This window comes from Musa acuminata, chromosome BXJ2-4 (assembly GCF_036884655.1).
Source record: "Musa acuminata AAA Group cultivar baxijiao chromosome BXJ2-4, Cavendish_Baxijiao_AAA, whole genome shotgun sequence".
Lineage (NCBI taxonomy): Eukaryota > Viridiplantae > Streptophyta > Magnoliopsida > Zingiberales > Musaceae > Musa > Musa acuminata.
Genome location: NC_088341.1, coordinates 28,977,025 through 28,989,850, shown reverse-complemented (window position 1 = coordinate 28,989,850; position 12,826 = coordinate 28,977,025). Strand labels below are relative to the sequence as shown.

Genomic DNA, 12,826 nt, shown 5'->3' with positions numbered 1-12,826 from the left:
CCACCAATTTTTTGATGCAACGATTCTCGCACCTTTTTCGTTCATCTCTGTAGTATAAAAAGGGAAAAGAAAAAAGGGGGATATTACTAATTTGGACATTGCTCGTTTTGTTACGCAGATGTTGAGGAATACTGTGATTCCCGAGCGACCAATGTTTCGGCCTGAGTTCCCACCTCAAGGTGCTCTTGTAAAATTTTCAGATGGAAATTATTGCTAAGTGCCTATCTTTTCCTTTATGATAAAAAAGGACTCATCGTTTTCCTAAGCTTATTCATGCTAAAAAAATGATTGACACTCTTCTCTCATATCATGCAATTAATAGGTTATTTTTCTAGTTCCTATCCTATGGTTTCATAGTATTCAAGTGAGCTGCTGGAAAGCAACATGCTTAGTATAGTTACTGTACCTTTTCGTGTTCGATAGACTGAAAACTACACAAGTAATGGCTGTAATAGGCAAATTATGCTTGATATCTGCCTCATTAGCCATGTGACTTGGCCCAGATAAATGATTGAGTTCTGAATGTGATAAATTTCAGACCCAGAGACAGGTGTAGTTGTCTTGGATGAAGACAGACATCCTATTGCTCGTCTTGAGGCAGCCATGGAGTGCCTTCCATTATATGATCCCTCTCGCCACTGGAATCCTGACCGCCCTTCTAATTTTTTGTATTGGACAATTCGTGATTATGCACATGCTTATCGATCTGATATCACAACTCCATTAATTGTAAGTTGCTAAGAGATTTTGAAATTTTACTGTTTTATTTAGACGGGTGGACAGTCCATCATGGACTCAACTTGCATGTAATCTAGGTTGCGGAGCGCATCATTTCTGCTGTGGATGAATTTAATGGCAAGAAGCCACCTGTGCCACTTCTGATCTCTTTTAATGCAGATGAAGTGAGGAAGCAAGCTGCAGATTCCACAGAAAGATTTAGAGCAGGTGACACTAATGCATACATCTTCCTAGAGTGTTGAACTCTTGTCTCCCATGAATTCTCTGGTCTTAGAAGAGACTTAATGTGGACCATGCAGGAAATCCCTTATCCATCATAGATGGTGTCTTTATTGCCATTAAAGATGATATAGACTGCTATCCACACCCAACTAAAGGTCAGATTGGCAAGCATTTACTTATTTGTTAATGAAATCTTTAGAGATGAATTTATTTGTCGAATGCTTCACATTCAGGTGCTACAACATGGTTTCACGAGGTTCGCACTGTCAAGCAAGATGCGGTATGCGTTTCTAGATTACGAAGTTGTGGTGTGATACTTGTAGGAAAGGCGAACATGCATGAGCTGGGGCTTGGAACAACTGGGAACAATCCCAATTATGGGTATTTATTGCTCTAATGCTATTGGTTGTGGCAAAGATGGCTTCATGTATCACACTATATTGACTTTATTCACAGTACTGAGCCAGTTTGATATCACAATATTAGTATTTAGAAGTTTGGTGTCAGATATTGTTCTCCCATAACTGGAAATTCAGCTTCTTTTGCAGAAATTTAGCCTGAATATTTTTTGTTCATTTGGAACCAAAATTTAGGAATTTACTGAGCATTCTAGTTGTAATGCTTGTCATCAAGGATGTTACTTTTGGGTTTAAAGGGAATTATATCTAGATTTAATTCTTTGATATGGTTAAGAATCCCTTGTTTGAGTAGGCATTGTTAATAAATTTAAATCACATTGTAATTACAAGGGAATTTGTTATGCTTAGTGAAAGACAATTAATGGGGATATAATTTTTGCATAATGTGATTTGTTCCTGGTGTTGTCTTTGCATTTCAAAGTAGTGAGATCATTTTGTTGTTTTGTTATCTCTGAACTGAATTTTTATGCTTTCATATTGAAGAATACTTATTTGTCCATAGAGTAAAAATCATGTCCATATATACATTCCAACAAATGGTTTCTGCTGTTCCATGCAGTATAGAGGATACATAATTGACAGACATGTTGGCATGTGCCGGGATTGATGGCATGGTGGTTGCATAATTCTTGTTGCCACCATTGTTACCATGCTAAATTGATAAGTCTCAAATGTTGAATCTTGAGTGAGAATGAATACCAGGCGGAAGCTTTATTTTGTGAATGTGATCATTGATTCTCTTGAGAACTCGACAAGAACCAATCTTCTTCTTTTAAGTTTGTTATAAGCTCTTGTTGGGAAATGCCCCTTTTGGAAAAACCCGTACAAGATTTCCTTCAAGGATATGATGATGTTTGTTGAAATTTTCTTTGTAAGCTTGATTACTGCTTACTAATTTCTTTACTTTTTTGTGAATATTTCCCATGGTTATTGCAAAATCTTCTCCTTTTTGCTTGATAGGTGATTCAAATAGAGTAGCAAGTAAGGATTGCAATATTGTATTAAACCCCCATATCAATTTGAGGTCGGACTAGTATGTATCAATCTGTATTAGTGTCCTTGGTGTCGGTACATTGGTATGGATCGATATTTGGAAATCAGATAAAAAATAGAAAAAACACATTATTTTAGAGTTCTTTTACCAAAGAATTTTAATTTCGAATAATATCGCTCGGTACTAGTCCGTCAACAGAACGGTATGCGAATTGCCTGTTACCTTGCGGTAGCGTCAATTGGGGCTCTTTTCGCTCCGTTATCATCCTAAATTGATCACTATATTAGCAGAGAGAGAAGAAAGAGAAGAGAGAGAAGAAAAGAGAAAACCTAAAGATTTGGAGCCGCTCTCTCTCGACGATCCCAATCAGTCGTCGTCCTCCCTCGCTGGATGCTGCAGATGATGTCACCTCCTTGTCTGAGGCGATGAGGCCTCAATGACTTCTCTTATCCGCGCGGGGAGAGAAGAAGCCTTAGCGACGTCTTGGTGATGTTGCGGGGAGAACCGATTTTTTCTCCCTATGCAGATAGAAGGAACGAGGCTTTTTTTTTTTTACTTTTTTGCGCGGGGAGAAGGAACCCTCGGCTTCTTCTCCCCTCGCGGGTAGAAATCGAGCGATGTTGCCTTTTTTTTTCGCATGGGGAGAAGGAAATGGTTTCTTCTCTCCACGCAGGCAGAAACCCAGTGACGTCGCCCTTTCTCTTTTTTTCTTTTTTTTCGTGTGGGGAAACCAAGCGACATTGCCTTTCTCTCTCTCTCTCTTTTTTTTTTTTTGCACGGGGAAACCGAGCAACGTTGCCTTTCTTTTCTTTTTTCGCGCAGGGAGAAGGAAACGATTTCTTCTCCCACGTGAGCAGAAATCGAGCATCGTCGAAACTCTGGTACGGTACGAAATTATGAACTTTGCTTTTACCTACTTTCTTGGATTTTAAGATCAAATTCTAAAGTAAATCTAATCTATAAAATAATAGAATACAAAATCGAATTGCTTAGGCTAAGGCTTGAAGGCAGGAATTCTTATCTTTAAGGATCCATCTAAGAACTCTATTGCACATTTTCCTCTTGGTTCTCCATCAAATAAAGATTGCTTCCTTCGGTTGAAGTGCTTTTCACCTAAAAAACGAATAGAGGGGTTTTCTTAGGTGTGGAAACTCTAAGATGTGAGCCTTATTGTTATTAAATCTTAGAAAAATTATTTATAAATTGGTATAGGTAATATGTATCTTATGATTAATTTTTTATAAATCATAGGATCTCATGATCTTACGATCCTATCCTATGATCCGAGTGTGTGAAACCCTTTATAATCCTAGGTAGGAAAGTGAATTTGACAACCTTGGTTGAGTATCAAGACATGGTGGAAACTTTAACTTGTAAGCATTACCATTGATTCTCTCGAGAACTTATTAAGGATCACTCTTCTTTTCTATAAGTTTGTTATAGGCTCTTGATTGGAAAACACTCCTTTTTAAGAATAACCCATACAAAATCTCCTTCTTTAAAGATCTTTATATGATGATGCTTGTTGGCATTTTCTTTGTAAAGTTGCTTATTGGCTTCTAATTTCTTCTTCATGAATCTTCACCATGGTGATCACAAAATCTTCTCCTTTTTTTGCTTGATAATGATGATTCAAGTAGAGTAACAAGGATTAGATAATGAGATGGAACATGACCATAAATGATCTCAAATTGACTCTTGGTAGTAGAACAATTAACCACCAAAATATTGGCAAAGTCAGTTCTAAGCAGCATGACCCATTGTTTTTTGTCATCCTTACTGTTTATGAACTCTTTTAAGTTTTTGCTAAATTTTATAGTGGGTAGGAACTCAAATTCTTAACACATCTTATAACTAAGCTGATTAGTGACTGTAGTATACTTTTCTGTCTTGAATCCCAAATATTCCTTATTTTATGCACCATAAGTTGGTGTCAGTCATTGTGGTTGTGGTTGTGGTTGTGGGTTTGTCCCTCAGAAATTTTATATGTATGTCATCCAATTTTTCCCTTTCTGCTGTCTCTCTCTTAGTCTTATGTTAATATACTAATTTATATTCTATTTTGTATAGAACGGCAAGAAATCCATATTCATTTGAAAGATACACAGGTGGTTCTTCCTCTGGTCCTGCAGCACTTGTTGCATCTGGAATATGTTCTGCAGCTGTAGGGACAGATGGTGGAGGTTGTGTGAATGTATTCTTTGAGTTGCTAGATACTAATGTTTCAGAATGCTCGCACATATTCAGATTCATTTACTTTCTGAAGGCAGGTTCAGTTAGAATTCCGTCTTCACTTTGTGGCATTGTGGGACTGAAAACAACATTTGCACGAACAGACATGACAGGGTATTACTTTTTTGGACCCCTCCAACTAGTTATTTAATATCATAACTTCATCATTAAAGATTTTGTGGATGGAACTGGAAACTAGATATTATTCCTGCTGAAGTTCTTAGTTAAAAATCATTGTACTTTCCTTCTGCTACGAATCCAAGTGCCAATGTCAAATTCTTAGATTACTAAACATTTTATGTTTTCTACTAACAGAAGATCAAATTTAACTAAGATGTTTTTATATATTGTTGCCTCCAAGTTATTCTATTTATCACATATCAGTCCAACAACCCTTGTGAAAGATTGTGTACTAGAATCTGTGACTTTTGTATAGGTCATTATGCGATTGTGGAACTGTTGAAGTTGTTTCTCCTCTTGCTGCCACAGTTGAGGATGCTATGCTGGTGTAAGAAGTTCCCCACACTGAATATGATATATACTTGAAATTATCTGCACAGTTTCATTCCTTTTTCTTCAGAACTATGTTGTTTCTTGTGTTTTGCAGCTATTGTGTCAATGTAGTCCGGTAACCCAAAAACTGCATCAAAATTTTGGTTATCTTTAATTTTTGGATATGGACCCAATATTACTGGATAATGTGCATGAATCTGATTTCGGATCCAAATTTTATAGTTATCAGATATGCATCCATACTTGAACCTTAGGGTTTCTTTATTTATGTCATTCAGATCGAATTTGTGATCCTAGGTGGATCTGGCCCGACAAGGCGACAACACCACAATTTTTTGGCAACTAGACTGGAAAATGCAAAGACAGACTAAATTGATCTTATAGTTGAAAATAAATTGTGTGCTTTAGTTTACTTCCTGCCTTTTAGAAAACATAACACATGAAGTGTTGGAGTTCTGGACTGGATTGCAAGGATATGAGACTAAAGTAAGTTGGTTTGAGAACTTTTTGTCGGCAAGGCAACGGATGCCTTCCTTTTTTGTCCCTGAAAATTTAGTTAAGGAGATCTTACAAAATGACCTACCACAGTACCAGCAGTGCTAATTTTGGAGGAATTACAACTTGTTTTAGATGTAGTAGCAAAACTATGCACCACGTGGTTAAACTCTCCCTGTATGCAAGTGAAATCTACGACATTTGACTACACTAAATGTCTGATATCTGGAACAAAACCAAGGAATCGGACCAGTTCCTTTCTCAAAATTTATGACAGATTCTGCATCCATCTCCACAAGAACATTTCTTAAGTTATTCTGTTTGATTCTCCTCAGCCTTTCCAACAGTGAAATGCACTCTGTCATGGAAGGTCTAGCTGCTCTACAAGGTCCTCTTATCACCCAAAGGTCACCATCAGCCTTCCTGATTGCATATCCAAAACCTGCAAGAACATCAAAACCCTTATAAGAGCCATCAGATTCCTGTATAAAATTGCATCTGGGAGCCAACACTCCCTTGAATACTCTCTTGAAAGCTGTTTTGCCTCCCTGAAGTCCCCTCAGATTCAATATATCTAGTGAAGCAAGCTTCTGAAATAGACATCACCTTGCATAGCAAGAAGGGGCTGGTGCCGTGGTTGCTAAATTTGACCTTATTTATGTTTGCCATATGGACCACAAGGAATTGGCAATAAGACGGTTTCCAATTAGTAGAAAATCATGTCGAAGGAGTGTTTGGTAATATAAAATGAAAAACAAATCGATGAAATTACCATGAAAATTGAGATTAATTTCTTATAACATTTATTTCCTTAAAAATTATGGGCTCTTGTCCTTCCTTTTCTTCTCATAATAACAGTTTCTCTCTATTTCACTGATGATCAATGATCAATATCATAATAATGGTGGCCAAAGAAAACTAAGTCAGTTAGTAGCAGCATCTCCTATCTTTCAGACTTTCACAGTTATAACTGTAGATTTTTCACCTTTCATTCACCTCAACTTCACTCTTTTTCTCCTTTTCTACTGTTCTTTTTTTCATTTTCTCCTTCCGAGGTCATCAAATCACTTAAAACTAACCAAATCGTTTTATTTTAGTTGAGTCTGATTGATTCCAACCAATGGCTATACAGCCACGAAATTAGCCACAATCAGAGTGATCATTGATGATGGACATAAAAGGTGCTTATCATGTTGGAGTTAGTCGATACCATAATATGTGTTACAAAAGACATTGTTTGCATGTGAGAAAAGGGAGAAGTCAAGGGAACCAAGTTGTATTTGCATGAGTTGTCTTTTGCAATACTGGGAACCATGAGACAGCTACATATTGTCATCAATAACATGGGATCTCTATAGTGGGTACAATTGAATTCACACTGACACTTCCCCAAAAAATCATTCACATCCACTCTAATAAAGACTTTCTTCAGGAACTACATCAATTTAACATATACTATAAAATTTCTAGAACTTCATACTCTTGTTTTGGAACCTCTTGGATAGTTCTTTTCCATAGTGGCTTAATCTAGTCTTAAGCCTAATCGACATCTATTTCCCTGAGTAGAATTTGATGTTTTTTATCAACTACTTGTTCTATGCTGATATCATGGATCTCCAAATTTTAAGTTGATAAGTGGTGTTATTCTGCATCCTAAATTTGAAATGGATGATGAGGTAATCAAAATTTTAGTTGTCTTCATATATATATGGGCAGAAAAAAAGTGTTATTTCTTGATATTCAAAATTGAATGGCATAAATCGTGCCCATGATTCTGCAAACCTTACAAAACTAATTGCTGAAAAAAAGTGTATTTGCATGAGTGGTGTTATTCACTTAGTTGGCGTTTATGAAATGTAACTGTAAGTCTGTAAGTAACTCTACGGGCTTAGTTACAAAGTGTGGAATACTTATATAACAAATGTAGTTTGAGTTTGACAAGCCAAAAAGTTTTTAAGGATTGTACATTGGAATCTTCACCTGGTGGTTAGCAGATAATGATCTGTTGTTGGATCTTTGTGGCCTAGATTAGAGGTCAGAAATTGTACAACATGATGGCTAATGCATAGTGCTGTATACCTAGTAGGCAGCATTTGGTTTGGAGTAAAGCATTAAAAGGTAGGTTCTATTTGGTTTTCCATATAGCACCACTAGTTTCAATCTTATTAATTGTTTTTGGTACAAGTTCCTATTTTTATTTTGTAAGAAAAAGGAGTCTCTGAATACCTATGATGCTAGAAACTTAGGGATTTCTACTAAACATAATGCCTTATCTATAGTTTAAGAATTGCCATATGATTGTTCCAACATTATCTCAATACCAGATTATGTGATTTTGAAAATGCTATGGTTTTGACTTTTGAGTGGCTTACCCTTTTCTGCAAGAACTGTTAGTGTCCAAGATCCCATAGAAATTAGGTGGGTAATAGTAGTCTTTCAATCTAAGGTATATCCTTTTCTATATCAGTTAATGGCTTTTTCTGTGCCATAGTAGATTACTTCAGGGAATGCAGGTGGCAAATCAAATATCTATATGGTCATGAGTTCATGATACCCTATTTGCTAGTTACAAGCGAAAGCTAAATAATTCTGGGCAGCAAAAGAGAAAAAAAAAGAATTATAAAGAAAACAAGGTCACTTTAGTTTAATACTCAAAATCTGGTACAATCACTTCATGATCCTTGCTAAAAGAAGATTTATAGGCTTTTAGTTACTAAATAATGGCCCTTCTAAATTTTGATAGTTTGAAGCATGTTTCAGAAATTCCACCATGTGAAGTCCAATAAAATGATCCAAAGAGAAGGGTAGTTCCATTATTTTCAAAAATCAAAATCATTCCTTGATCGACCAATTTTTAGGTTTCACTGAATGCTAGGACTTTGTTCTTCTGTAAAAATTGTACTCTAATGATAATTCTTAAAGTTCATATAAAATTAGTGTAGTCAAAACTCAAAAGCACTAGGCACTAAGGTGCCAATACTAGAGGCCGAGTGAAGCGAGGTGCTTGCAAGCAAGGTCTGCCATACCGAATCGTACCGCCCGTACCGGTCCGATAGGCTACCGGTACGCGGACCGCCCGCAACCGGGCGGTACGCTAAAAAAAACCTCGTATTGGACGATACTGGGTAATATCGTGCGGTAACGGTCGAAATTTCGATCGTTACCGCCCGACACAACTCTGTAACGGTTGATTTTGACCGTTACCGCCCGGTACCACTCGGTAACGGTCGAGGTCCGCTACCGGGCGGTACGCTAAAAAAAACCTGTATCGGACGATACGGGGTAATATCGGGCGGTGACGGTCGAAATTTTGATCGTTACCACTCGGCACAACTCTGTAACGGTCGATTTCGACCATTACCGCTAGGTACCACTCGGTAACGGTTGAAATCGACCGTTACCGCACTGTAGCAGTGCTATAGTGCTCCAACGGTCAATTTCACCGTTGGAGCCCTTTCTCCTTCTATTTAAGCCATTCTTCTCTCCCTTATTTCATTATACTCTCTTAAACTCTCTCTCAAACTTTTTTTTTCTCTCCTAAACTTTATAAAACAATGATTTGTGAATTTAATCGAGGCTAATTTGGGAAGATTAAGAGGAAGAACTTTCTAATCAAGATGTATGTATTCGTTTTCTTTAATTAGAGAGTAATTAAGATATTTAAGATTATGATTAGTGTGTTTCAAGCATATTAAATATTGAATAATATTTATGATATTAAAATAAGTTTAATTAAGTTTTATTAAAGTTATTTAATGCTGTGATTAGTCATTTTAATGATGATTTAATAGAAATTTATTCGATTTTATATCAATTCAATGTCTTTAATACCTATTAGGGTATTTGTCATGTTTATAGTGGTGAAAAAGAGAAGTAATTAGTGAAAAATTAGCTATATTAATCGTATAATTAGTGTAAATAAATGATGATTTTATCATAATTTGACTCATATTAGATTAACATTACATATTTAATATTTTTATGTGTTTAACATATATATGATGGTAAAATATGTTTAATTATGTTTTATTAAAGTTATTTAATACTGTGATTAGTCATTTTAATGATGATTTAATCGAAATTTGTTCGATTTTATATCAATCCAATATCTTTAATACCTATTAGGGTGATTACCATGTTTATAGTGTTGTAAGAGAAGTAATTAGTGAAAAATTAACTATGTTAATCGTGTAATTAGTGTATTTAATGATTTTAATACTTCTTTTATGCATGTAACATATTTATGATGATAAAATATGATTAGTTATGTTTTAATAAAATTATTTAATGTTGCGATTAGTGATTTATGATCGATATTTAGTCAATTTAATATAGTTTATTTGATTTAAATTTGGTAGGATCATGACACCAAAGGAACAGCCACATGATGATGCATGAGTTCATGCCCGAAAGCTAGATGGAAACCGTCATCATTGACAATGTATTTATTGTGACTATATTGGCAGGGGTGGAGGAATAACTCGGGTGAAAATGCATTTGGTTGATGGGTATCCTGATGTTGCAAAATGCAAGAATGTTCCAACGGAGATCCGTAAATTATTTCAAAGCAAGCTTAAACAAGCAAAGGAAGATACATTAAAAAAGAAGACAAGAGTTGAGGAAGAATATCATAGAGCTACACAGGAACCAGTTTATGATCAATATGAGGGTTGTGGCGATGAAGTCGACCCGGATCTCACAGTTGGGATTCGTGCATCATTGAAGCATCAGTATATGGTCGATGAAGCAATGAGGCATCGACGACCTGACTCACAATTGGAGCATGGTAGTGGTAGTGGAATCCAGAGGTCAACCAGTATGAGGCAACTAACTGCTCCTTCTTAGTTAGGCCGAACTAGTAGCATGAGGTATGGTGGACTCCGTGATTTTATGAGAGGTCTTGGCTGGAGGTCCGCACCAGATATTGTTGATATTGATCCGCAAGCCTATCCTCCACAAATAGCGAAACAGACACGGATTGACGATACATACAAAAAAAAAAAAACGGGATATTAGGAAGGCAATCTCAAAATGGTTCAACTTCCATAGGATTCCAGCCAACACAGCCCAAGGTCCATATTATCAGAGCATGGTCTCTTCTATTCAAAAGTCTGGCACGAGGATCTAACCTCCAACACCGAAGGAGATTTACAGCGTGTACTTAGATGAGGAGGTGGTAGAACTAAAGGATTGGATCAAATCCTTCAAGAGGCAATTAGACGAATATGGAGTGACATTGATGTGTGACAGTTGGACAGGACCAACAAGAATGAGTATCATCAACTTTTTTGTTTATTGCAATAGAAGAGTGGTGTTTCATAAGTCCGTTAATGCTTCTGAAAAGATTCAAGATGCAAACTACATTAAGAGCTTGATGGACACTATGGTAGAGGAGATTGGACCACAGTATGTTGTCCAAATAATAACCGACAATGGAGTGAATTTCAGAAAGGCCGGTTTGCAATTGATGGAAAAAAGAAAAACTTTGTTTTGGACTCCATGTGTAGCTCATTGTATAGATCTAATGTTGAAGGATATTGGTGAGTTGGATGCGGTCAAGAAATGTGTAGCTCGAGCACAATCAATTACAAAGTTTATATATAATCGTCATTGGGTCCACGCTTTAATGTAAAAGTATGTAAATGGTGAAATACTTCGACCTAGAAGTACTCGGTTTGCTACCAATTTTATTGCATTAAAGTCATTACAGCAAAAAAGGCATGACTTGAAGTCAATGGCTACCTCAAAAGGGTGGTCTGAATCCAGATATTCGAAATTGAGCGATGGAAAGAAGAGAGAAAAGGCCATTCTTTCCTCTAGATTTTGGGAGACTATAGCAGAAATCATAAACGATGTGGAACCACTTTATATTGTCCTCCGTAAGGTCGATATGGACAAGCGTCCACAGATGCCATATCTTAAATATATATTGATTTCAGCAAGAGAGGAGGTCAGAAAAGCATTTAAAGATGATTTTAAGGCCGAGCAATACGTACGAATCATTAATCGTTGGACCGAAGTTCATATGGATCAAGATATCCATAATGCAGGTAAATTCATATTCAGAATAATTTAATTTATTATTATTTAGATAATAAAAAAATCATACTAACAAAATTATGTTTTGGAGCGTATTATCTAAATCCGACAATTTAATATCGATATGCTCTCAGAACGTAAAATAATTTCCTAACGACACTACGAAATGTTATATATCGGCTCTTGCCAAACACTACCGAGGCAGTTGATGCTCTTATGGAGGGTCGATTATTTCGAGAAACAATTGGTTCATTCTCCGACGTTGTAGCTGTATCGTGTCGTTACACTATGGATCATGGTGAGGAAAAGTTGTGCATATTGATTATCAATTATATTTAATGTTAATTATTTGTTATGCTAATAAAATCTTATTTATATATTTTTATAGTCGAGTGGTGGCTACAATTTGGAGGCGATGCACCACATTTAAGGAAGGTTGCCGTTCGTATACTTTCACAGACAACATCTAGTGGTTGCGAACGTAATTGGTCAACGTTTGCATTGATTCATACGAAGGTCCGCAACAGACTCTCCTACAGACGGTTAGAGAAACTAGTATATGTCCATTATAACATGCGGCTAAAATTGCGATGTGCTGAGTTGGATAAGGAGCTAGAGGAACCAGATATTGATCCCATTGACCTCTAATTCTACAACGAATATTCAGAGCCAATGTTAGATTGGGTTGAAGCAGTAGAGAACCAAGAGGATCCTCTATTTGATGAGGCGGGAGATCCTCAACGTCCTTCACATTTTATCACCGAGGTAATGGAAGAAGAAGAAGCACAACCCCAACAGGTGGAAAATCCCCCTCGATTACTACGTGGTAGGAGTCAAACTGCTCGAGGAACTACCGACATCCAACGGTCACACTCGTCCGCCCAACGTGCAAAGGCAAAGGGGAAGGCAGTAGCATCAGTTGCATCGTTGGAAAGAATCGAGTCGGGCAACGAGACACATTCACAATCACATTCTCTTTCTTGCTTGGTCCAGAGACATGACAGCAACATAGACAGCAGTGCCTCGACAGATGATGGCGGTGATGCCAGGCAGTCGTTGGTCTCGTCTACACAACTTGAGGGTGGTGAATGGACTGAGGAGCAATATTTTACACATGCCACTCAAGATTCAAATCATGGAACTCGACAAGATACTGATCAAGTTTATGCGCGAA

The 12,826-nt window shown here is 36.8% G+C and overlaps 1 protein-coding gene across 4 annotated transcripts in view; it reads left to right on the top strand.

Moving 5' to 3' along the window:
* The window catches only part of LOC135610211 (fatty acid amide hydrolase-like), a 71,504-nt gene that overhangs the window by 478 nt on the left and 58,200 nt on the right, over positions 1-12,826 (top strand). For all 4 annotated transcript variants that reach the window (XR_010486070.1, XR_010486069.1, XM_065104426.1 and 1 more), the window contains exons 4-11: positions 119-179; positions 539-729; positions 816-945; positions 1,038-1,115; positions 1,194-1,341; positions 4,444-4,556; positions 4,644-4,719; positions 5,042-5,113. Coding sequence is in view for 2 of the 4 variants with exons in the window: in XM_065104426.1 (XP_064960498.1) it covers positions 119-179; positions 539-729; positions 816-945; positions 1,038-1,115; positions 1,194-1,341; positions 4,444-4,556; positions 4,644-4,719; positions 5,042-5,113 (869 nt within the window). In the remaining 2 variants the exon portion in view is untranslated. The remainder of the gene's footprint in view (positions 1-118; positions 180-538; positions 730-815; positions 946-1,037; positions 1,116-1,193; positions 1,342-4,443; positions 4,557-4,643; positions 4,720-5,041; positions 5,114-12,826) is intronic.